The following is a 26,410-nucleotide window of genomic DNA, read 5'->3' as shown; positions in this document are numbered from 1 at the left end:
CCTGACAGTTGGCCATCCTGCCGGCGGCTGTCCCGTCTCACCATCCTGACAGTTTGTCATCCTGACAGCGGCTATCCCGAGGGCGCGAATCCTCGCTCTCCGAGGAAGTCCGTCTCAACGACTGTACGGGAAGTCCGCCTCAACGACTGTTTGGGAAGTCCGCCTCAACGACTGTTCGGGAAGTCCGCCTTAACGACTGTTTGGGCACCGCCATTCAAGTTGGCTTTACCGAAGTTTGGGTTAGCGTGCTCATCCTTTTTTTACCAACGTTTGGGTTAGAGTAACCATCCTTTTTTACCGACGTTTGGGTTAGAGTGGTCGTCCTTTTTTACCAACGTTTGGGTTAGAGTGATCGTCCTTTTTTTTTATCGACGTTTGGGTTCGTTTGGGTTAGAGTGACCATCCTTTTTTACCGACGTTTGGGTTAGAGTGGCTATCCTTTTTTACCAACGTTTGGGTTAAAGTGCTCATCCTTTTTTACCGACGTTTGGGTTTGTTTGGGTTAAAGTGCTCATCCTTTTTTACCGACGTTTGGGTTAGAGTGCTCATCCTTTTTTACCGATGTTTGGGTTAAAAGGAGAATCCACTTTACCGACGGGGGAATCTGCTTTACCGACCGAGGGAATCTGCTTTACCGACGGTCGGTAAGGTAGATTCCTACATGGGGGGAACCGGCATAGCTCTACTACTAATATGAACCACAACTCGTAACTGGTGAGGTTAGAAAAATCCAGGTCGCTTTTCACCACTTAGTCACTCAAAAATTGATCGCAGCACCATTTCAATTTAAGTTTCGGTGAAAAGCGATAATTTGGCCTCGCTTAGATCCTGTAACAAAACCGCCCGAAGGCATTTAACAGCAGAGACGAGTCAAAACTTTGGAGCTCGGAAAAAGGCACAACCAGATAGAATACTCACATATACACACAAGAGAGAGAGAGAGATTGATTGATTGATTGATATGTTTATTAAGCCTTGGACATACGTCCTTGAGGCTAAAAAATACAAAAAAAAAAGTATAAAGTTATAAATAACGAGTAGTATAAAACATTTAAAAATAAACTATAAATAGTCGATTTAAATTACAAGTATACAAACAGTATTTTTTGGTGAAACGAAAAAATACATTTCAGGCATCATTATGCCGTAGTAATAAAGGGAAATAAACAGAAGTTTAAAGATATGAGTGAGGAACCAAATTAAATTTAAAAATAAATGTAGAGAGAGAGAGAGAGAGAGAGATGATGATAAGCGTTTATTTGCCTTAGTAAAAACTGTTAGGCAATATAAGTAGTATCCAACACAGTTACAATTTTTCTGTGTTGGAACATTGCGCAATACAATTTGTAATAAAACTAAATTAATTAAAAACTAAATAATTAACCTAAATGTATCTAATGCAATATAATCAGAAGAGGATGTATTATGAGTAGCTGGAGAATCGACGATAAATAGAGATGGTGAGTTTGTTAATTTCCTGAGAAAAGAGGCTTTGAAATTATCACTTAAAAGATTGCAGTTAAGATCACCCGTTACAATTATGTTATTATAGACAAATGAAATGGCGGGAGAACACGTTAACATAAGATGAGAAAAAAGACCTTTCGGACGCCTGTAAATGACTGAGAATAGTACACTCTGTTGATCGCAATCAAGTCTAGCATTACAAATTCTCGCGCGTTGATAATATCATTTTCGGATAAATCAAGTAGTGATGCTTTCAAGGACTCATGAATATAATATGATAACAATTGCACGATAAATGCGCTAAGAGCAATTCAAGGAGACCTAGTAGGGAATTCGCATTGAAATGAGCTACATTGAGAAACCTTTTAGGTTGATGGTGTGAAGGAGAGCACAACTTATTATTTGAGCGAAGATTATTCGTAGTAAAAGATGTATGGAGTCACTCAATACTCTCAAGGTCGCTGAGGGAGTTAATTTTGTGACTGATCTCACCGTCAGCCTTACGTGCATAAACCGTGTCATTGCGAAGCCATAGATACTTTATGCCTAAGTCCTTGGCTTTTGCGCGAGCTTCAAAATATAATTTGTGTGTACCCGGTGAAAGCATTTCATTTATATTGACAAGCAGATTGGATGACAAGAGAGGGAGAGAGAGAGAGAGAGAGAGAGAGAGAGAGAGATTGATTTACCTTGTTCAGAACAGGCCGACGCCCCAGCGTCCGCCCGAGCCGCCATTAGCTTCTCCGGGGTATCCCCTGGAGGCAACCAACGGCGGTCGGTAATGCAGAACCACCGGCTAGAGGCGCGAACGGGTCAGTGATAGCTGCATATTCCGATAGTTAACTCATTAGATCACCGCTAAGTTTGTCCGGAGGCCCGCGCCCGTTCAATCTCGACTTGTTTAGACTCGTTTGTATCCGTACATCCTCCAACGCTCTGGGGATATAGTGAAAAATTTTAGTTACTGATAGTTCGGACCCCGCCAAAACATTTGAATCTCCCGCCAGAACTGCAGCGTTTGAATCTTCCGCCGAAACGACAGAGTAAAAAATTTTAGTGACTGATAGTTCGGGTTCCCGCCAAAACATTTGAATCTTCCGCAAAAAATACAGAGTTCGAATTTCCCGCCAAAACTACACAGTTCAAATCTCGCGCCGAAACTACAGAGTTCAAATGTCCCGCCAAAAATACAGCGTTCTAATCTCACCAAAACTACACAGTTCGAATCTTCCGCCAAAACTACACAGTTCAAATCTCTTGTCAAAACTACAGGGTTAAAATCTTTCGCCGCGGAATCTGTTTTACCGACGGGTAAAGCAGGCTATCCAGGCAACGCAGTCGGCCGGAAGCGAGCGAGCCTTAAGTCGATTCGTTTGGGTTAGAGCGCCCATTTTTATTACGGATCGTTTGGGTTAGAGGGGCCAAGCGAGGGTCCCACTCGTGACCCCCACACGTTGTTGTCCACCTGCAAAAGATGAGGATTACAAAAAAAAAAGTACATGAGAGAATTATTATGGGATAGACTTACCATGGCAAGTCCGCGAAATTCTCTGAAATGCGAGCACTACCCGCTTCCTTATATGCTCGCCGAGCCGAGGCTCTGCACACGAGATCTCCACTACCCGAATCGCCATCTATCGGCGCGAACTATCCGGCGCGCGGGGCTTTGAATGTTTGAGCTCAGTTCGACGTTTGGGTTTGTTTGGGTTTGAGCACGCGTTTTTTGTTACTGACGTTTGGGTTATAAACAATGTAAATAAATACCTTGTGTGTAAGAGAAAATAAAAACCCGCCATAATCAACCGCGTGTATCATTGACTATTCCGATTTTCAACCATCCTGATAGATAACTCTAACTTTCCCACTAATTAACTTCAACTATTCCGATAGTCGACTCGAAGTATTCCAATAGTTTATCGAATTCCATGGGGGTTGCCGGTAATGCAGAACCGCCGACTCTTCAGAGGTGCACGCACGTTCGAGAATCTGCATTACTGGCTCTTCGATCGTGTTTGGACGTGTTTGAAAATCTGCATTACCGACAGTTTAGGTTTGAATCTGCCGTAGCAGCGACAAGCAGGAACTCCCATCATCCTGACAGTAAGCCATCCTGATAGCTGCCTGCGGCTATCCTGACGCCCCCCGAAGCGTTCTCACTAGCCACGGCAAGTAGGGACTCCCGACAGTTGGCCATCCTGATAACTGCCAGCGGCTATCCCCAGGCACACATCGAAGCGGTCTCGCGCGTGTGTTTGGGGCTGTTTCGGTTTGTTTGGGAAAACTGCCTTAACGACTGTTTGGGAGAACTGCCTTAATGACTGTTTGGGAAAACTACCTTAACGACTATTTGGATTTGTTTGGGTTAGAGCAGCCATCTTTATTACAGACCGTTTGGGTTAGAGCGGCCATCCTTTTCACCGACGTTTGGGTTTGTTCGGGTTTGAGCTCAGTTCGATTACATATTTGGGTTTGTTTGCGTTATAGTGGTCATCCTGTTTATCGACCGTTTGGGGTTCGATTACTTGTTTGGGTTTATTTGGGGTTGTTTGGGTTTGAGCTCAGTTTGATTGCATTTTTGGGTTTGTTTGGGTTGGAGCTCAGTTCGATTACACCTTTGGGTTTGTTTGGGGTTGTTTCGGTTGGAGCTCAGTTCGTTTACATGTTTGGGTTTGTTTGGGGTTGTTTCGGTTGGAGCTTGGTTCGTTTACATGTTTGGGTTTGTTTGGATAAGGGTAGTCATCCTTTTTTACTGACGTTTGGGTTTGTTTGGGTTAGGGTAGTCATCCTTTTCATCGACGTTTGGGTTTGTTTGGGTTTGAGTAGGGAATCTACTTTACCGACAGTCGGTAAGGTTACCTCTCTATTTTTTATTGAGAATTTACCGTATAGAGAGCGATATTGTTTCGGGGTAACGTTAACGCTTCAGGGAATAATTTCGTAGGTTTTGCGCGGTGAAACATTAACTACTTTTCACGCTGTCTTATTTTTGAATTGCCGAGAGGAATTTGTCGTTTTCTAGTCCCGCGAAGTTTATAGATTATAAGTTATCAAAATATATTGTTGAAATCTGTTAGTTAAAATTACAAGCAACTCAAATTATTGTAATATAATTGTAGTTAATAAAATTCCCCTGTCATTGAAAATTTCCGGAATTCATACTTTTTCCTTATTTAAAATTGTATCTTTTCTAAATTAATTAAACTCTTATTTTGTTGTTCCGGAATTTATTGTTTCGAGAGTGGATTACTTTTATCAACGTCTAAGATCTTGCCCCTCTAGTAATTTGACTTTTAATTACAGCTACGACCCGGAAAAATTGAAGAACTCAATTTCGAAAATTTCGAATACAATTTGTTTACGAAATCTCGTAAACTGGCACCCAGAAATGATCGAAAGTGAGTATTTGTGCGACTTACGGGACGAGTCGTTACAAACTTGTCCGTATTCTTTTTCGCGGAGAGGGGATTTTCATGAATTGCTAATTACTTGTTCATCTTGAAAAATCTAAAGTGATTTTGATCGATCACTGTATGAGAGTTTCTCAAGTCTTGGAAAATTGCACATGATACTTTTTATCTCGAAAATAAGCGCGGTCTATGTGAGAGACATCTTGAAAGCTTCTTCATAATTACCTGTTCATGCTGAAACCACAGAGCTGATTTTGTTAAAGGTTTGGACTGAAGTATTCTAGAACTAGCGCACAGAACATTTTACAGGCGGAAAAAAGGTCCGTGTTGTCTCTGTGGGATAAATTAAGAGCATAATTCTGTAATCACATGTCCATATTTTAACGACAGAACATACTCACATTAAATTCAATATAGAGGTGTCATTTTTGTTCCATTGGTGTGTTACCAATAAGATATGACTATACTTTCGCCATAAATTTTAAACAAACATCATATCATAAAAATATTTTCCACGTAGATAAAGCTGTGGACATAGTTTGCTGAAAATAGAGGAAGAAAATAGAATTAAAGTAATATTGATAAATACGAGTTCAATCAATAATTCGATTACGTGCATTCGAGAAAACGGTGCAATGAAAAAAAATCAGAATTTTCGAGATTAAGTAGACCAATCTTCTCCGTAAGGTGAATCCAGATGCAAAGAACATTTGAAGATCGGTGTTTGTCAAAGGGTTTTTAATCCAGCCCACTGGTCGACACTGATTCGTGTTAGTGACAAGACCTATAAAACCTTACGTCATAGAATTTTTCCACACTTCGAAGATCATTGATTTTTTTTGTTGAAGAGAAACAAAAATACTGAACTAGTGTTCAGGTATACCAGTGGTAACATTTTCAAAACCCTTCGTTTTACCACTTTGGAATCGGTCAATCTTTGATAGTCGAAAAATCGTCTGATTGCTTCACCTTAAAAGTGATTATGAAAGAATTTGATTTTGATACAATAGTATCGATTGCCGTCATTCCGCCCACGGTGTTTTCGTTGTTTTTATATGAAATCAGTACAGCGTACTCCAGCTCCAATGACCATTTATTCTGATATGTGCATCAACGAATTTTATACAACATTCTAAATGGCGTAGCTGCGGACGATCTCAGGCTGAGTGTAGGTCCAAGTACAAAAACCTAACTAACGAAATAGTTGGAAAAGAATGAGATCAGAGAGATTCAATAAATTGAAACGAGGAGTTATCAATGGATCAGCAGGGTTAAAATATTTCGATAACATTATGATTGCGTTTAATTTTTTTCAACATTCGGCAACGTCTTCACTTTTTTCGGGCGTTACCTCTCCATTTTACAATATCGTTTGTTATTTATCATTGAATTATTATAATTTTTCTCCTTCGACTGAAGTTGCTGGAATCGCTAAAAATACATTAAAGCATAACAGTGACTAATATGTTAATCATTCTGGCGCATTCATTCTGATTTCCATCTTTATTTGCGGCTTCCTCACTGTATTTTCAACTCCACGATCACTCATAAAACTATCATCCATCGATTAATTTATTATCTTCATTAAAATTGTTTTACAACCACAATCATACTGGGAGTTCAGGAGGAAAGCTGTTGTTGACGGATATACATGCAAAAATGTCTAGCAGAATGATTACATTGCCATTTCGATCACGAAGACTAGCTGAGGCCCACACGAAAATTTAAATCGTGCTCCTCGACGTTCCTTTCTTTATCATTTTTTATAAATCATTACAATATTACACTATTATACAATCAACACGCGCATACCAGCGTGTACGCATAAATATCGATATGGTACATACGCATGTGCACACGCTTGCACTTGCACGAACGCAAGCTCGTTTCTAATACGTTCTGATTTACATTCATCCACAATTCGTTTTGTTCTCATGGGGAATGAAATATTTCCATGTCGATTTTGATAATTGCAGCTATTAATTTTAAGTTAGTTATCGTAAGAGGTACTCAATTTCAGTTAATTTTATTTCATTCCACAAACGTGGAATGAAATTTTCCCCGTATAAAGATACGGGGAAAGATTTTGTATGCGCGATCATTTTTATTTACCAATTCTTAATTACCTGATCAATAGCCTAATGACTGCACAGTACTTTTCATCTTCTGGCTATTTCTTTTATTCATGTCACTTCTTGATTTGAATTTTCATGTAATTGCAGTGATATCATTCTAGTATTGTTTTTCAAATACTGAATACCCATACATACTATTAATGAGGATCTCTAGAGTCTATTTTATAAGAATATCTAGAGAATATTTTATATGAATAAAGGATATCTATTTTATTTGAAATTTTTATTTTCGCTATAGTGAGTTAAGATAGTTCAATATGGATTGCGATTGCTTAAAATCAGCTGACGATATCCAAACCTCTAGTTTTATAGCAGTTTGTGTTCTAAAAAATTCTGGCGAAGCATGTGGAAATAGATCAATTTCCATGCAACTCATATGCCACATTGTCTGATGAAAACATGATCGGAATCTACCAACCGCATCGGTCATATTGAATCTTCAATAAACTCTTTGAGATACACAGCAATTACAGCTATTTCCAAAAACATCTTATTTGTCTGCGGTCCAGAAAAGAAATGCGGCCTCTGTCGTAAATTAAACTTTTGCCAATTATCGAAGTATCAGCTGATTATATCCCTTTTGATTTTGTTTCGTTGTTGGATCCAATAGATCCAAACAAACGGGATAATTTTTGGAGGACGCACACAAATTGATAGTAACTATCAACCCATGTCCCGTTTAAGACAATGACTGACATGATTCTTGAATTGAGTTTGCAATCTTGATGATGAATATTTTTTAATATCAACAGATGAATCTTGAACAGAGGAATAAAAACACATCAAGAAACTTTTATACCATGTCTAAATAACATTCAGTTTATTCCAAAGCAGAAGGTTTTCTGTTTTCAAGCACTTGGTGTTTAAATTTATTCAAAAAATGTATTTCTTCTGGAGACTTCAGAATGGAGTTAGTCCCAAACGTTTCTAGTCGATAGACATCAACCGTCATTTATTATGTGACTCGTCGTGGTATGATTGAATATGGTTTTTTACTTTTGACAGTAACTAGAAGTGTCATCCATGGATAGGCACATAAGAGAGTTGTATTTTCGAATTAATAGTATTCCTTGAATAGCGATGTGCCCCCAAAGAGCACAGCAGAAAAGACGTCATCGGTCAATCGAATTAAACGCTTCTACTCTTGAAAAAATTTTTTACCAATCAAGAGCATCTACAAATATTAGACACATACCTAATTATATTTCAGAGACACCACTATATATCTCAAGCTCTGGCGATAAAAAATCGTACTCTCCAAAATGTCTGAAGTACAACATAACCACTTTCAGGAAAACTCTTGCATATGCTGCCAGATGATGAATAAAACTAAAACATCTTGTTATTCTGTTTGTGATGAAGCTGGTTGCGTATCAGTAGTTTCGAAATAATGGAACTCGCTGTTCGGTGTGCCGGCAGAAGAATCACCGGGCTCCGGTGTCGCTGGTGTTACAAGTTGTGATTGAGATTCACCAGTTGATGTGTATACAACATCACAACCGGGAGAAAGAGGAAACTTCATATACGTGGCGTAAGTATTTACGATCTCTGACATTGTCTCTTGATTCTGAACCAAAGTATCACAGTGTGTAGACGTTGAAGACGATGTCAGAGTGACTGAAGCGGGGCTCGACAACCGGGGGTTGTCAGTACTCGTAGGAGATTCTGATTTTCTCGGGGCCGTGGTAAGATTGGAAGAATTTGAAGCATATAAATTCTGCTCCTGTGATCGTATGTTCATAGGATCTTCATTGTAGAATGCCTTTTCATTCAATACTTGAGACGAAGTTGTAGTACCTAATACAGTAAAAATCAAACATTAAAAAAGCACGTGCAATCACCAGTTCATAAGAAGCATAATTTTAAACTGATGGGAACATTCTAAATGACGGGTTCAGGTTTGAAATAAATTATTGATAGTGGAAATAATGAGCTACCTGTGATCGTAAGAGCATTTTGAGAAGAGTCCGCTCTAGGAAAATCCATTGCGTATTGCGAGCCTACGTTGTTTTGCTCAACCGGGGGCCGACGTTGTGAGCTTTGGGGCGCTTGGTCAAGTATTTGAGTAGCTAAGCGGAGGGTCTCATCTGTATCGAGTGAATATAATGATGTGAGACGAAGGGATGTAGCATGCGATGGTGTCCTGAACATTCCGAAATCTTCAATCGCCGTCGGACGACTGCGACCTGGATAGAAAAAATCGAAAAATTAAACGAAAAACTTGGCCCTGTATTCAATTTCAAGAGACTCGGTAGAGCCTCGGGACGAGCACATTGACAGTCCTGTCGACTGCTGCTAGTCCGAGGCTCTCGCCGAGACTATACTTTCTTTGAATAAAACGATTTGCGGTGGTGAGGGTAAAATAGGGCAAAAGGAAAAAATAGGTAAAATGAGGGTAAAAGGTCATTTCGTTCAATTACGAAACTCATGGGTTATCTGAAGCTTAAAAATTGAACTGGAGACTAATTAAAAAATTCTCTTTCGATTGCGCCTAAAATCAGCATGATCGGTGGCGTAATTGCGGGAAAAAAATTTGCACGGGTTCAAGATTATGCAAAAGTTACCAACGCGTTCAAGAAATTGTGTCTTTATTTACAACAGCATCAAAGGCACTTTGATGCTCTCGAGTTTCGGATTGGTTGGATCTGTAGACATCCATTTTCAGATGTTATAATTGGTTGCTAATGATTGGAATTCTGACAACTGCAGAACGTAGGGCGGCAGCCCAGCAGGCATTTAAAAAAACGTAGCACGCTAACATATATATTAGGGTGGTCCTTAAAAGGGGTGTTTTCGAATTTCTTTGCTCCCAGGGGCTTAGATGCTTCCAAATTAATAAAAAATAATTCCCTGAGAATTTGAGGTCTTACTATTAACTCTAAGGTAGTCCGCATTCCAACCCAAGATTTTTATGGAAATAGCATGAGAGAAATTCCTTCCGTTCTATAGTATATCATAACTCTGGGACAAATAAATTCAAAATTTCAAGACATACATATTGTCATAGAGAATTTGACGCTCTACAAAAAAGGTGTCTTATGATTTCTAGCTAAGTCTATTGGTTTTAAGAGTTATTTGAGCTCAAAGTTTAGTTTTTTTTCTCATTATCAATATTATCAAGGATATTCATCAAATCCTTAGGGAAAAAAGGTTGGGACAAGTACATTGATGCTTCCGTGTTTCCTGATCATATCACGAAAATTGTAATGAAAATTACTTAAAAAAATTATGTACCCAACTGTGAAAAATTTCAACAGAACAATTGTAAAGAAATTTCACAAATTTAAAAAAAAAAACATTACATTAAAAAAAAATACAAATCTGTTATTCGTTTGTAAAGTACAAAAAATTCAAATAAAACATGAGAAATAATAAACCGAAATATCGCGCTTGAAAACATTTTGAAAAACGATGCCCCATTTTTCTTATCTTATTCTAACAACTAAATCAATTTAAAAAAAAATACATCTAAGTTACTTACAACATTAAAATTAATAATATCAATTCGAGGCCAAGTATTTTCTGATAAATTGAAAAAAGTTACCATTTGAGTTACGTGCAGCACTAAAATTTATCCTGCGATTGGATATCATAAAGTTGTACACGAAATATTTCGTCACAGGTCTGTCCTTGGACTTTGACGGTTTCGTCCTTGTACTTTAATATGATATGTTTATTGGGGACCCAAGAGCATGGAGAAATGGGTGTTGCTGGCCGAGATATAATTTTCGCCTTATAACCTTGAACTCCACGAAAAAAGACCTATTTCTCATGAAATTAAGTAAAATTGTACTGAAAATAGTTCGGTACAGGTCTGTTCTTGAACTTTGGCCATTTTATCCCCTTGTCCTCTAATATATTTTGTCTATTAGGAACCCAAGAGCACCGTGGAAAGCGGGTTGCAGGCCGAGATATGATTTTCGGCATATAACGTTGGTTTCCACGAAAAAAGACCTATTTTTCGGCAAAATTGAACTGGAAACATTTCGTAACAGATATCTCCTTGGCCTTTGACGATTTTTTTCCTTGTACTATAATATGTTATGGTTATCGGGAACCCAAGAGCACGAAGGAAAGCGGGTTGGAGGCCGAGATCAAGAGACTCGGTAGAGTCTCGGGACAAATACATTGACAGCCCTGTCGTCTGCTGGCCTGAGGCTCTCGCCGAGACTATACTTTCTCTGAATAAAACGATTCGCGGTGGTGTCGGTAAAATTGGCATGTGATTTTCTTTAATTGCGAAATCTATGAGTTATGTACGACTTTGAAAATTAAACTTTCAGCTAATTGAGAAATTCTCTATCGAATGAGCCCAAAATCAGCATTATTGGTGGCGTAATTGCTGAGAAAAAACTTTGCACGGGCTCAAGATTATGCAAAAGTTACCAACACATTCAAAAATTTATGTGTCTGTATATTATATTATAACACCATCAAAGGCACTTTGATGCTATCGAGTTTCTAATTGGTTGGATCTGATGACATCCATTTTTAGACGTTGTGATTGGTTGTTTAAATTAGTTGTTGATGATTGGAAATCTGACGTCAACTTCATAACGTAGCACACGGCGCAGCACAGCTGGTAACAGCAGTCATAAATTCGATCGATATACATATATATATGTACAAACCATGTGTCAGTTTTTGATCGCATGAAGAGAGTTTCGACATTACGAAGTGCGTGCGGGATAAATAAAAAAATAATTTTCGTCATCTAAAGAAGTGCATATTACTATTTATTTTGTTAAAATTTGTGATATATTAAACCGGTATCAAAGTGGCCGCGTAAATGTAGTCTGTGATGTGTGTGTGAAAAAGAATATAAAAAATGCGCGATGCTTATGTCAACGAAATTTTTCAAGATTTCATTATTTCGTTCAATTGGAAATAAGTGTTGACTGAAATAATCCTTCAATTAAACCAGATTACGAGAAATATTGTCCAGTGCGAATATATCGTCACTGGCGTGGTTATATATCATGTGTAAATAGGTTATACATATGAATAAATAGAACAAAAACACACGGAACTGTTAGAATGATATTAGAAACTTTACTTGAATAAATGTTTTCTAATTTATTTCTTGTGTCATCATTATTTTTAAACATCCCCATATTTTGCTTGATATTCAGTTTGGCTCTGCCCACTCCGATCCTTGTTTTCACTCCATCAGTTTGCAGCGGATCGATACATATTATTAATTCGTTAGTAGTAAGGCTACGCCGGTTCTGGCTCAAATGGGGGCGAGGGGGGAGCGGTGTGCGGGGAAGCGCCAGGGCCAGAGGGGGGCAGCGAAGGGGGAAGCCGCGCGCCGTAGGGCCGTGTGTGTGTGTCGCACACATTCTCGCGGCCCTTGAAAAAGAAGGAGAGATAGAGCCGATGGTGAGTGTGAGAGAGATGGAATGAGAAAAATCGTGTTAATTTATGACCAGTGCGTTACGGATTTGTCTTCGCCTCGGATGCAGATAAGGGAGGGGAGGGGGGGTATAACGAAGGGTCTGCCGTTGGAGAGAGAGGTGTGAGAGAGATAGAATGACCGTAGAGAGCAAAAGCATGAGAGAGACGGAGTGAACGAGAAAAAATATTCTCTAAGAGTTTTGAACTCTGGGTGTATGTCGAGATGAAAACATTCAGAAGGGTCTGCAGCTCAAGAGCAAAATTATTCTACATTAATTCTATAAGAGGTCTGAAGATTTTTTCGACATTTTTCTATAAGAGGTCTGTCCGCTCAAGATTTTCAAAATTTAGTTATTTTTCGATATCCGATAGTTGCCGAGTGTAGGAGAGAGAGATGGGTGGTTTCAATAGGCTGAAATAGACTTTACTCATTTAGATTGAATTTATTGTATATTTTACAGAAAAACAAATTCTATAAAAAAGTTTATTATGCGTTTTATTCATAATGTCTGCTTTCCGATCGATGCTGGCACTGAAACAGATCAAGGTAAAAGTTTGAATAAGAATTTTCAAATCTATGCAAAAAATTTTGCTCATCAATGATGAGGTACTTACCCCTTATTCAATCTAGATCACAGTCTGGACAGATATTCTGCGTCACCACCTGGTAGAGACGAGTCCTACAGTCCTGACAACTCGATGCAGAGGCAATATTCCAATACTCTGTTCTATGCTTTCGCACCGCTGTGAGCTTCTCGAACATTTCACCTCCAGCCCCGAGAACACAGACACCACACAATTTTTCGCCACGTTCGGTGCGGTAATATACCGAGACAATGCACACTCTCGATTTTTCACTCAAATTCAGTTTTTCTTCTTCAGTGAATGTACACCACACTTTTTCATATACATCATGTGTTGAATCACATTCACTGACTGTAGTAACCACCGATTCGTTTTGCGACATTGTTTTCTTCAAATAACTGAAGGGAGCGGAGTCTCGAACAGAAATGAAAATGTTTTGAAAAACCTCTTGTTCCAAATTTGGTGTTGCATCCCCTCTCTTCAAGTTTTTCCCCAAAAACGCACTTTTCTCAGAGATGACCGTCGAGCAGAAATAGTAAAAAAATTATCTCTACAAGCAACGTTAAAATCTACTCTCACGCTTTCTTGCAGACGAAAAAAAAGATGGCCGCGAGTACAATTTATGATCTGAGATGCTGTAGTGAACTCGAAAATTCTGAGAAATCCTTTTTCCTTCCATCATATCTCGAGGAAAAAGTCTCTCTCTCTCTCTCTCTCTCTCTCTCTCTCATATTTAAATCTAGATGAGCAAAAAACGACGACTCCCAGCGATGCTCCCGAATAGGGCTCAATCTTCAGTTTGACTATTAAGCCCGAAAGAGTAAACACGAGAGGGACTGTGTCGTAAAACTCGACCGCATCATGTCTCTCGTCACCGACGTTATTGCTACGCGGAGCAATGGCTGCGTATGCAAGCGACTCTTCTTCGGACGTTGGAGCAATATTTGGTCATGTCTCTCGTCACCGACGTTGCTACGCGAAGCAATGGCTGCGTATGCAAGCGACTCTTCTTCGGACGTTGGAGCGATATTTGGTGTCACGAAAAAAGATGGCCGCGAGTCGAAACAATTTATGATCTGAGATGCTGTAGTGAACTCGAAAACTCTGAGAAATCCTTTTTCTGTCCATCATATCTCTCCCTCCCTTCCATATTTAAATCTAAATGACCAAAAGCGACTTCCGTCGATGCTTCCGAAAAGGGCTGAATCTTTGGCTTGACTAGTTAGTAAGTATCGAACCCCGAAAGAGTCAACACGACGAGATAACTTGAGAATGACTCTATCGTAAAACTCGACATCAACGCATCATGTCTCTGGTCACCGACGTTGCTACAGAGCAATTGCTGCGTATGCAAGCAACGCTTCTTCGGACGTTGGAGCAATATTTGGTGTGGGAACACCAGTGTGATACACTTATCGAATCGTTAGAGGCGCAAGTTCGATTGAAGCAATCACGACTGGGATGGCACCACGCAATCACTTCGCAAATCTTACGTCTCGAATGTTTGAAGCAGGTAACACGTCAACGCTTCATACATTGGGGCGGCGGAGTATCGAATGATTGTGGATTAATATGGCGAGAAATCGAGAGCGCATTCGGAAATCGCTTGTCAACCGGGGCTGTAATTAATCGTGATCACATCGACCCACGGAAGTTCTTACTGGATGCATTTGAACTTGTTGAAAAACAAGTGAGTGCTCATATACGCAAGTATAGCAGCATTAAAGTGAACACTTCGTTCAATGGAGAGTTCAGCGTGGGTGATAAGCGGGCGAATAAAAGTATCAACACGGGAAATGTTGAACTTTTTACAACATCGGATCTGAGAGAGTGGTATCAGAAGCGAGTCGTGGAGCCAACTCTGAAATCGCTCGAGGAGTTCCAGGAGAGTGACAGTGGCTGGACCCTAACATCAATAACCAATCTAACAGTGAACATCAACAAGTACAATGCTTTGCGTGCGGGATGTCACATTCCATTGGCGAAACGCATACTCTTGAAGAAAGCAGTCGTTAATGTGAAATCACGAGATAATGCGTGTTTCGGATGGGCAATGACTGCTGCACTTCATCCAGCAGAACAAAACAGTGATCGCATATCTTCATATCCACATTATTCGACGATATTTAATCTCCAAGGCATCAAATTTCCTATGACGTTGGATCAAATTGGGAGATTTGAAAAATTAAATAATCTCTCAATCAATGTGTATAGCGAGAAGAAGGATGTGATTCTGCCAGTGCGGGTGAGCAAAGAGAAGAAAGAGCGACATGTCAACTTGCTTTACGTCGAAGACGTGTCAGAATGTGGAATTGGACACTTTGCTTACATCAAGAATTTATCTCGGCTCGTCAGCTCACAACTCAATACTAATGAGCACCGGAAATACGTTTGCGATCGGTAAGTAAATTGTTATACGAGTGTACTTCTTTTCCCCTTTATAATTGTGACAAAATATTAAAAAGAATTTGAAATTTTACAGATGCCTCCATTACTTCGCAACCATCGAAAAGCTGCAGTCACATGAGGTGGATTGCGGCGTACTCAACGATTGTGCTGTTCGACTACCGGGTGAAAACGACAAATGGCTAGAATTCACGAACGCCAATCGGAAGGAGCGTCTCCCGTTCGTGGTATACGCCGATCTCGAGTGTATCTTGGAGAAGACCAGCGCTGAAGAGAGAGAGAAAAACAAGATCCAACATCATCGCGTCTTCAGCGTTGGATATTACGTAAAGTGCTCTTACGATGATTCATTATCGGGATATCACGAGCGCCGAGGTGAGGACTGTGTGGAATGGTTCGTCGAAGAACTAAAACAATTAGCTTTGCGCGTTGAAAAAATTCTCCTAACGAACATTCCAATGAAACAATTGACTCCGCAAGAGTGGAAAAAATTTCGGGAAGACAAAGAGTGTCATATTTGCGAGAAACCTTTTGTCGAGGGTGATGAACGTGTTCGCGATCATTGCCACCTGACAGGCCAATTCAGAGGTCTGCAACTGCGTTCGCGGGGAAAATCGATTTGCTTCCGATAACAAAAGAAAAGTACATCTCCTTCTCGAAAACGGTTCAAACAGGCAAAGACACGCGGAAAAATATAAAATTACGTTTCATCGACTCTTTCAGATTTCTCAATACGAGTCTCGATAAATTAGCATCTTTTTTAACTGCCGACAAACTCGTAACGTTAAAATCACAATTTCAAGATGTAGACCATTTTCATTTATTAACGCGGAAAGGTGTCTTCCCGTACGAGTATATTGATAGCTTTGAAAAGTTGAATGAAACGGAGCTTCCACCGCGGGAAGCATTTCACAGCTCTTTAACTGATTCAACAGTCTCCGAAAAGGAGTATGCACATGCGAAAAATGTATGGGAACGATTTTCAACGCGAACGCTCGGTGAATACAGCGATTTATACTTAAAGACTGACGTATTACTATTAGCCGATATCTTTGAGAATTTCCGCGATACTTGTCTAAAAAGTTATGGTCTTGACCCTGCGTTTTACTACACTCTCCCCGGATATACCTGGGATGCCATGATGAAATATACCAAAGTAAAGTTTGAATTGCTCACAGACATTGATATGGTATTGTTCGTGGAGAGAGGTATTCGAGGTGGTCTTAGTCAATGCTCCAAAAGACATGCCCGTGCCAATAACAAGTACATGAACTCGTATGATCCATCTATTCCATCGTCATACTTGATGTATTTTGATGTGAACAATTTGTATGGATGGGCAATGAGTCAACCACTGCCTTATGCAGATTTCGAATGGATTGAAGACATTGCAAACTTCAACATCGAGTCTCATCCACTTGACTCTGAAATTGGTTATATACTGGAGGTTGATTTGGAATATCCAAAACACTTGCACGATGCACATAGTGATTTGCCATTTTGTCCAACGCATGATAAACCTCCGGGCACGAAGCAAGAGAAGCTTCTTGCAACGGTGAATGCGAAAAAACGATATGTCATACACTATCGTGCATTGCAGCAGTGTTTGAAACATGGTTTGAAAATCACAAAAATACACAGAGTCTTGAAGTTTAAGCAATCTTCCTGGCTCAAAACATACATTGATTTGAATACACAGTTTCGTACACGTGCGAAAAATGATTTTGAAAAAAATCTGTTCAAATTAATGAATAATGCTGTGTTTGGAAAAACCATGGAGGATGTTCGTAGTCACGTTCAAGTTAAACTTTTAACGAAATGGGCAGGTCGATACGGAGCAGAAGCTATGATTGCTAAATCTAACTTTCACAGTCGAAGTATTTTTGCGGAAAATTTAATCGCTGTAGAGTTGCGAAATCTCCAAGTCATGTTTAACAAACCGATATATGTTGGCATGTCCATTTTAGATATTTCAAAAACTTGTTTATATGAATTCCATCACGAATTCATGATGCCGACGTATCAGAATAAATGTAAAGTCATGTATACAGATACTGATAGTTTAATTTACCATATTGAGTGTGAAGATGCATATGAGGACATGAAATGTAATCTCGACAAATATGATACCAGTGACTATCCCCCAGACAACGTCTATGGCATACCGCTTGTGAACAAAAAGGTCCCGGGTCTCATGAAGGATGAGAACAATGGGGCCATAATGACTGAATTCGTTGGATTGAGATCGAAAATGTATGCGACGCGAGTTGAGGGCAAGAACGATGTTAAAAAAGCTAAAGGAGTCAAGAGTAATGTTGTTGCGAGAACCATAACATTCGACGATTATGTGAAATGCCTCGGTGAGTAGATTGAAATGAAGCGTTGTCAATCTTCAATTCGCTCAACATTACATAATGTCTATACGATCACGGAGACGAAAATCGCTCTAAGTCCACACGATGACAAGCGATACATTATACCTGAAACGGTAGACACGTTGCCATGGGGCCATTACAGTATTCCCGAATTTTCAGAAGCTATGGAGGCATTGTGAATGTGTGCTTACGAGTGTTGGAGATTAAGAGTATATTGAAGGCGAAAAAAAAAAAAATTGTGAGAGTGAGGACATTTATACGAAATAAGAAAATTCTGTAAGAGAGGAATTTTCCTCAAAAACTTGTACATTTGTAATTGATGTAAAATAAAATTTTTTGTGAATCTCTGTCATTCTTTTTCCTTCGAATCTGCTGTTCGTGGGGGGAAAGGTCGTTAAAATAAACCAGACTTTGAATTTTTCATCTTTATTGTTCACAAATCATCCTTACTTATCCAACTATTGTGTGTATTGTCGAAACCTAGCCATTTCACAAACAACTGACTGCCACGCTTCTTCAACACTTTTTCAATTAGATACGTGTCGGGATTTTTTGTTCGAAGCAGCTCATGCTCGTAGAAACCACCTGCGATGGGCTCCTCTTGATAATCTTTTATATTATAAGTAACTGGATTAGTTTTTCTCACTCGATATATTGTAAAAATTTCCGTTGTCCAATTTGGCGTATAACCTTTCTCAAATACATTCTTAAATTTACTTATGCGTACTTTATCGCCAATTTTGAATTTTGCTGGTTTCTCCCCATCCACAGTTCTATTATATACGTTATGCAATAGTTGCGCCTCATTCGCAGCGTTCACATCTTTCGGTTTCATCTTTATCGTATGATGCTGTGTAGCATTATATTTCTCAATTAAGGTTTCGAGAATATCAATCCATTTCCAGCTTCCGCGAAAACTAAATTGCATCCACATTTTATTCTTGAGTGTACGATTGAAGCGCTCGCAAATTGATGCTTTCAAGTTGCTAAATGTTGAATACAAATGTATATTATACTTTTTCATCAGGGCCTTAAAGTCCGTATTGTAAAATTCTTTTCCTCGATCGACGTGAAGATTTTTGGGTATGCGTCCTTTGCTGAGAATTGATTCCATTGCAGCGGTGACATCTTTTCCACTCTTACTCTTCAATGGTGCGGCCCAGGCGAATTTGGAGAATATATCGATGACGGTGAGGAGAAATTTATACTTGGAGTTGTGTTGTGCATATGCAGACATATCGACAAGATCAGCTTGCCAAGTCTCATCCAGACCGCGTATATTCACTCGTCGACGTGGGTAATTTCGTCGAGCTTGCTTGTGTAGCTCCTCTACCACCGCGGCACGCTCATTCTCTCGCAACTTTTCACTTTTTAAGCTCCGCGATTGCATTTTCCAAATCTTTCATCTCCTTCAACAGGATGGTAAGATCATCTTTTATTTGCTCCGCGATTGTACTTTCCAAATTTTTCATCTCCTTGCGTAGAGTGGCGAGATCATCTTTTACACGCTTCTCTAGAGCAGCCACATTCGATTCGCACCTTTGATTCGTTATATGAGTCACACTATGAGTTATAGAATGAATGTGTTTACTTAATGCACCGAGTGTTACAACATCTCTGGCATTTATTGGGTCGCCAACGTTTTCCAATCGTTTTCGTTCCAAATCGTAATGACCGTCTGATGTAATTTTGAATCCAGCACCTGGTTTACCCGGAGGACCTGTACCACCACGTCTACTCAACTTTCGTCCAAACACATCGACGCTCATGTTGGGAATGTGGATGAAAGCAAGCCCTCACATGTTAATAAATGATTTCAGCTTCACGCAATTCCTCGATAATCGATATGATTTCATTCGAATGTGATGAGTTTCCAGCAGCTTGCGATCCGAGCAATAAACGAAGACGATCCACTAGTTCATTCGGATCATCCCAATAAACATAGTCGATAGAAGTATGCTTTTGTGCTACCTTGTACTGGGGCAGAGCACCACCCTTCTTATCGTTGCTACGCAGCATGTGGGATATATAATTTTTGAATTTACTATTTTTATCCTGACGTACTGCACCCGTGCGTTTATAAAATTTTTTATGAGCATTCGTTGTAATGACAATTTTCTGATATTTCTCCAAGTCATTTGGAGTTATATATTTGAGTTCAGGCTCTTTTTTAAACAACAGTTCCACCAAGCCAATACTTTTGGGATACTTTTCATCTCCAACCACTATATGATCGAGTTCGAAATGAATCGGTGAATCACCAATCATTAATCTGTTTTGAGCGAGATTTCGTACTCCATACAAGCCATCTAATCTTGTTTTGTTATTACTACGCAGTAGACCCAAATATTCACGTATCAAATTATCAACATCTTCAGATGATTCCAAATTATCGTCATCATCATCATGATTATCATTATTTTTAGTTACGGATACATCGACATTCTCATCAGTAATTGCATCATGCCAAATATCGTCTTTGAAAGAAATATCTTGCTGCATGCTATTTTCTCCGAAATTTGGAGACTCCTCCTTCTCCTCCTCCTCCTCCTCCTCCTCCTCCTCCTTCTTAACATTCATACGTTCACTCTTAATTTTCGGTTTTTTCGTATACGAAACTAGCTCCTCTAATGGTTCGACAATCGGTTTAAACACATCTTGCATTCTCTGCTGAGCACTATCACGTCCACTTTTCAACATTCGATGTTTCCGTCTGATTGCATCACTTGCCTTGGCAAGTTCGCTCAATACAGCCTTCTCCCTTAAAAGTTCTTTGCTCTTCATGTTGACGTATGCAAGTCAGACTCTAGACTGTCTTTAAAACTGAAAGAACAATCATTTATCATCGACGGTGAGGAAGGAATCAAATCCTCTTCTATATCTTCCAGCATTCAATTCACTCTCCTTGTCAATCGTGATGAATCCATACTTGTCCGACTTCCAACACTTTATACACATGTTTTTGAAGCACGCATAAGTCATATCAGTATTCACATGGTCATTATACACATGTTTTAGATTCATATCGTCTTGCTTGAATAGTACAACAAAATTTGCATTATCTCTCACAAGATGTTTCGGGATACGGGTATACGTTTGACATAGATAAAAACTGTCCACAATCTCATGTCTCCCCATGGAAAAAAATGCTCTCACATTATCCTGCTTTTCGCATGCTATATCATCAAAGATAAATATTGAGTTTGGTCGAGCTTCACTGGGGGCCACAACTTGTTCATGCTCGTTAAATGGGAAGAATTCCACTCCTTTCACGGGTTTGAGCATTTGCTCGAGAAGTCGATATTTCGGCTGTTTCAACGATTTCGAGTAGAGATAAATGTTCTCGAATCTCAAACCGTTTGGATGTATCAGGAGCGTAAGTAGAGCATTCGTTTTTCCACAATTCGATGGTCCACAAAACACGGCACGAATGCTACTAGGTAGTATGTTCCCATGACGCTTCACTTTCTTTGCATCACCTACGAGTTCATCGAAATTTATTACGGGAAGTTGACCACCTTGTTTCTTCATCTTCATCGCGCATGCTACTGATTGAAAAAATCATATAAATGCGACTTTATAATATAATACTGATCAGTCGTGTTGCGACCACCGCGTGGTAATGATTGTGCATGGCAAAGGTCTTGTCAACAGTCTAATTAACAATCTCCCGGTGGAATTGCATCTACCAGGCTATCAATATTGTGGACCTGGCACAAAATTGGCCAAACGTCTTGCTCGTGGTGATCCAGGTATAAATCCGCTGGACGCAGCTTGCAAACAGCACGATATCGCATATTCGAAAAATCGCGACAATTTGGAAGCAAGACATTTGGCGGATAAAGTTTTGGCTGAACAAGCTTGGAAGCGTGTAACCTCGAAAGACGCGAGTCTCGGTGAAAGAGCAAGTGCTTGGGCTGTGACGAACATTATGAAGACTAAGAGGAAATTTGGATTGGGTATGAAACGCCCGAAAAGTGTTTGCCTGAAAAAGATTATCGGTGCTGCGAAGAAAGCAATGATACGTAGTGATGATTCTCGTAAAGTCGTAATGTCTGCACTGAAAGGTGCGCGAGCTGGTGTAAAGGGCGTTAAAGTACGCACGCCTAGGATTCTACCTGTTCCTCAAAAAACCGGCGGTTTATTACCCTTCCTCGTACCCATCTTTGCCGGTCTTAGCGCTGTTGGAGCATTGTCGGGTGGCAGTGCTGCAATAGTCAAAGCTGTAAATGCTGCTCAAGCGGCTAAAAAGGAATTGGACGAACGTAAGCGTCACAATCGAACACTCGAGGCCATCGCTTTGGGTAAAGGTTTACACTTGAAACCATACAAACAGGGTTTGGGTCTTTACCTCGGGTCAAAAAACGTATAATCACGCTACCACATCAACCACTCACCGACATTGATCTGCTAAAGTATGCGGGAGCCATGAAAATTCGTAACTTTCGCGGTGTTTTCATGCGTGACACTTTACCTGCGGACGGACCACTCGAGCAAGAATCAGCAATCGTTAATTTGGATGATAATGTGGGACCTGGTACACACTGGGTTGCTTATAAAAAATCTGGCCGAGGAATCACATACTTTGACAGCTTTGGCAATCTTCCACCTCCACCCGAACTCATGAAATACTTTAATGTTGGTAGCGTGAAATATAATTATAAAAAATATCAAGAATATGACACAATAATATGTGGACATTTATGTTTAAAATTTTTGTGTAATCAACTGAATCGGCGAGACAATTATAAACTATATAAATAAAGATTATGGAGCTATGTGTTTAGTTCTAAAGTTGCGAGCATCATGGATGATAGTTTAACTATTACCATCACTGGCACATCCTCCATACTCGAAGCACAATTTTTTCCACCCATCGAACTATCGCCCGACAAAAATTATACTCTTGGACTCGTCGAGCTGCTCACGTTCAATTCAATTCCAAATATTGACATTGGTTGCAATGAATTTCATGTTGGAACGCAAGTGTTGACCATTCCAACGGGCAGCTATGAAATTGAAGATATTGAAAAATATTTGAAAGCTCAGTTGACAAACATACAAATTCAGCTTAAGCCGAATAATTATACGCTACGTAGTGAAATTGAGTGTAATCAATCGATTGATTTTACATCGAACAATTCTATTGGACCTCTTTTGGGTTTTACATCGCGTCGATTGGAACCCAATAAAAGACACGTGTCTGATTTGCCGGTATCCATTATCAAAGTGAACGCCATCCGAGTCGAGTGTAATATAACAACTGGTGCATACATCAACGGACGAAAAGTTCACACAATTCATGAATTTTTTCCATCTGTACCGGCTGGCTATAAAATCATCGAAGTACCATCGAGTGTCATTTATCTACCAATCACAAATCGGCGAATTGACAATATACAACTTCGTATTGTTGATCAGGACGGAGATTTGATAAATTTTCGCGGCGAAGTAATCACCATAAGACTTCATATAAAATCTCGATGGGGATAATTTACAATCACCGTATTGGCAATATTAATAAGCCAACATGGGATTACGAAACCACCAGTCGTCGAACGACGCTGAAAGCGTTAACACCTCAAAACCTTCTACTATTAAAGAGTTTGGGTCTCAAAATTCGTGGAGTTGCCGTGTGAGAAATTATATGTTGTGCATTTGCTGCTTGCGATGGAGGAAGAAATCATAAACATCCAGACACCCGTCATGTTTGACGAATCCATCATACATTATGAGGTTCATGCTCATCAACCATACGCATCGTCAACATACAACAATAGTGATGAAATACGTATTTCAATCCAACATCAAGATTTATCAATTTTACCGAGCAAAAGTTCAATTCACATTTGCGGTAAACTGACAAAGGCGGATGGTACAGCGTTAGCTGCAACGAGCCTCGTCAACAATGCCATTTGTCATTTATTCGAGGAGGTGCGTTATGAACTTAACGCAGTTGAAATCGATCGTAATAAAAATGTGGGAATCACATCTCTCATCAAAGGATATACATCTCATTCGTCGGCGAGAAGTGCAATGCTTGAGAACACCGGTTGGCTCGATGTTGAGGAGACTCAACAAATTGTAGACGTAGCAGGCAACTTTGACGTATGCATACCACTGAGCATGCTGCTGGGATTTGCTGAAGATTATCGAAAAGTGGTGGTGAATGCAAAACACGAATTGATCTTGACTAGATCACGTTCCGATGATAATGCAATAGTTCAAGCAGCCGCTGAAGATTATAAAATTACACTACGAAAAATTGAATGGCTCGTTCCATACGTCACCGTGGCAGATAAACGGAAAATTCAACTGTTGAAATTCATCGCCAAAGATACTCCAATTCCAATGAGTTTTCGTACGTGGGAATTGTATGAATATCCAATGTTACCAGCGACATCGAAACACGTGTGGTCTGTCAAGACATCCACACAGCTGGAAAAACCTCGATATGTGATCCTGGCGTTCCAAACAGGACGAAAGAGCGTTAAAAGGCAAAATGCGAGCAATTTTGATCATTGCAATGTTACCGATGTAAAATTATACTTAAATTCACAATGTTATCCCTATGGTAACATGAATTTGAATATACCGCAAAATCAGTATGCAGTACTATACGATATGTATACAAACTTTCAACCGATGTACTACAATAAGGAGGCCGAACCGTGGCTTACAAAAACGGATTTTCTCAAATATGCTCCTCTCATTGTGGTTGACTGCTCGAAGCAGAACGATTCTCTCAAGTCTGGGCCTGTTGATGTACGCCTTGAATTTGAAACAAGCACAAATATTCCTGCTCAAACATGCGCATACTGTCTCATTCTACACGATCGCATCGTTGAATACAATCCTGTGAGTGGTGGGGTGAAAAAATTGGTATAAAGTCATGGTGATGATTTTACTAATCGTCAGTCGAGATGGACTTTATCGTTGATCTCCAGGGTTTCAAGGGCTCACGCAATGAATTTATTCCGAAAGAAATATCAATTATTCGAGCCAACGACAAAATTTATAAACTTCTAACGCTGTTCTTCAAATCACCATGTACTTGGGACGCGCTACCCGGTCGATATAAAATAACAAACAAATGGTTGGAACGAAATGTTCACGGGATTTCATGGGACTATGAGGGTCTACCATACAAAACAGCGAAAATAATCATTCAAACAATCTTACAACGAGCTCGTGCTATATACGTGAAAGGGAGCGAAAAGTCTTTGTGGCTGAAGAATTTCTTGGATCTGTCATCGGAAATTATCGATATGGAGACTCTGGACTGCCCATCGTTGCAGAAGTTGCCGAAAAGTCGCCTCGATTGTCCTCACCATCACCATAACAATCCGAAATACAATTGTGCGAATGCGAATGTGAAATCGCTCAGAAGTTGGTTATATGTTGTGACGATTTTTTATTTTATGGTTACTTAAAAGAAAGAGTAAATGGAGGAACAGTCACAAATGCTCTCCTGTCCGTTTCGATCGATGCTCCAGCCACGCAACGATCCCGCAAAGATTTCCGTAGGGCCTTGTTGAGAAAGATAGAGAAGATTTAATCGATTCGTAATCTTATCATTTCATGTAATTTGGGAGCGTCTAATTCGAATTAGAGGGAACACCAACCGTCGTTGTCGAGATATTCGAATTGAGGTTCACATATTGGATCGTTTTTCCCGAGTGGGATGAGAGGGGAACATTCGAAACGTCGGTGTACTTCGAGCAGGGCTCGTACACAACACATGGACACTCTCACATACATCACACGCACACCAACTCGCACAAAAACCGTCGTCGTATGTTCTCGAGGTCTCGAGAATATTCGAAACTTGGAATTTTGGAAAATCAGCGACGTCGTACATCGAAAAACTCAGGGGAGTCCCGTCAAGAGGGGCGTCTGATCCTTAGAAAATATAAAAATCATCAGCAGTATCGTGATTCGTAATATGAAAAATCTCTTCTCCTCCCGTCATAAAAATATCCATCGTCGTAATAATCGGGCCAGGGGTTAATTCACATCATAAAGAAACAACTAATTGTTCCCACGAAAATTCGGGGCCCCGTCTAACGCCCCACGAGCATAATTCATGTCACGCACCTGTCATAGGGCGAACATGGATCGAGAAAAGGGGAGAGAGAAGAGCGGTAACGTACTGCGTGACGGTGATCGATTTCGAGAGATTTTCGTGGAGTATCGAGCGAACTGGACGTGCGATCTCGGGAATTAGTCTCACACGCCGTAAGTCCAACCTTTCGTTGTTCGTTTCGGGCGATGGACTCTTTAAGTAATTATTCCCGTGGATTATTATGGCATAATTCATTTCATGTTATTGTGAAATTTCGCTCGGTCTAATTAGTTTGAATATCGAGAAAATGTGTCACGGCGGCGGCTCTGTCCCGTAGAAAGTCGGCTTTTGATTTCCTTGTTGCCCGCGTTCCGTAAAGTTCGGGGTAGAAAAATAAAGTCGAATAAATTTTCAGTTGCGTGGCCGACGCGAAAATCTCAAATTTTGTTTAGTAATCGTTTGTTTCTTGTAAAGCTGAGAGGAAAGGTCGGGAATATTCGTGAGAGAGTTTGAGTGAGAAAGAGTGTGTGGATCGGGATTGCGAACGCGTGTGACGGGTAATAGCTCGGCTGA

The 26,410-nt window shown here is 39.9% G+C and overlaps 1 protein-coding gene across 1 annotated transcript in view; it reads right to left on the bottom strand.

The window, feature by feature from the left end:
• Positions 1–6,159: 6,159 nt before the first annotated feature.
• LOC122408149 (uncharacterized) overlaps positions 6,160–26,410 on the bottom strand; it is a 1,237,064-nt gene continuing 1,216,813 nt past the window's right edge. Inside the window, exons 25-26 of the mRNA XM_043414787.1 lie at positions 8,947–9,195; positions 6,160–8,806 (exon numbers count right to left, since the gene is read on the bottom strand). Of these exons, the coding sequence (XP_043270722.1) occupies positions 8,352–8,806; positions 8,947–9,195 (704 nt within the window). The 3' untranslated portion in view covers positions 6,160–8,351. The remainder of the gene's footprint in view (positions 8,807–8,946; positions 9,196–26,410) is intronic.

This window comes from Venturia canescens, chromosome 1 (assembly GCF_019457755.1).
Source record: "Venturia canescens isolate UGA chromosome 1, ASM1945775v1, whole genome shotgun sequence".
Classification (NCBI taxonomy): Eukaryota; Metazoa; Arthropoda; class Insecta; order Hymenoptera; family Ichneumonidae; genus Venturia; species Venturia canescens.
This window is presented reverse-complemented; position numbering and strand designations above follow the sequence as displayed.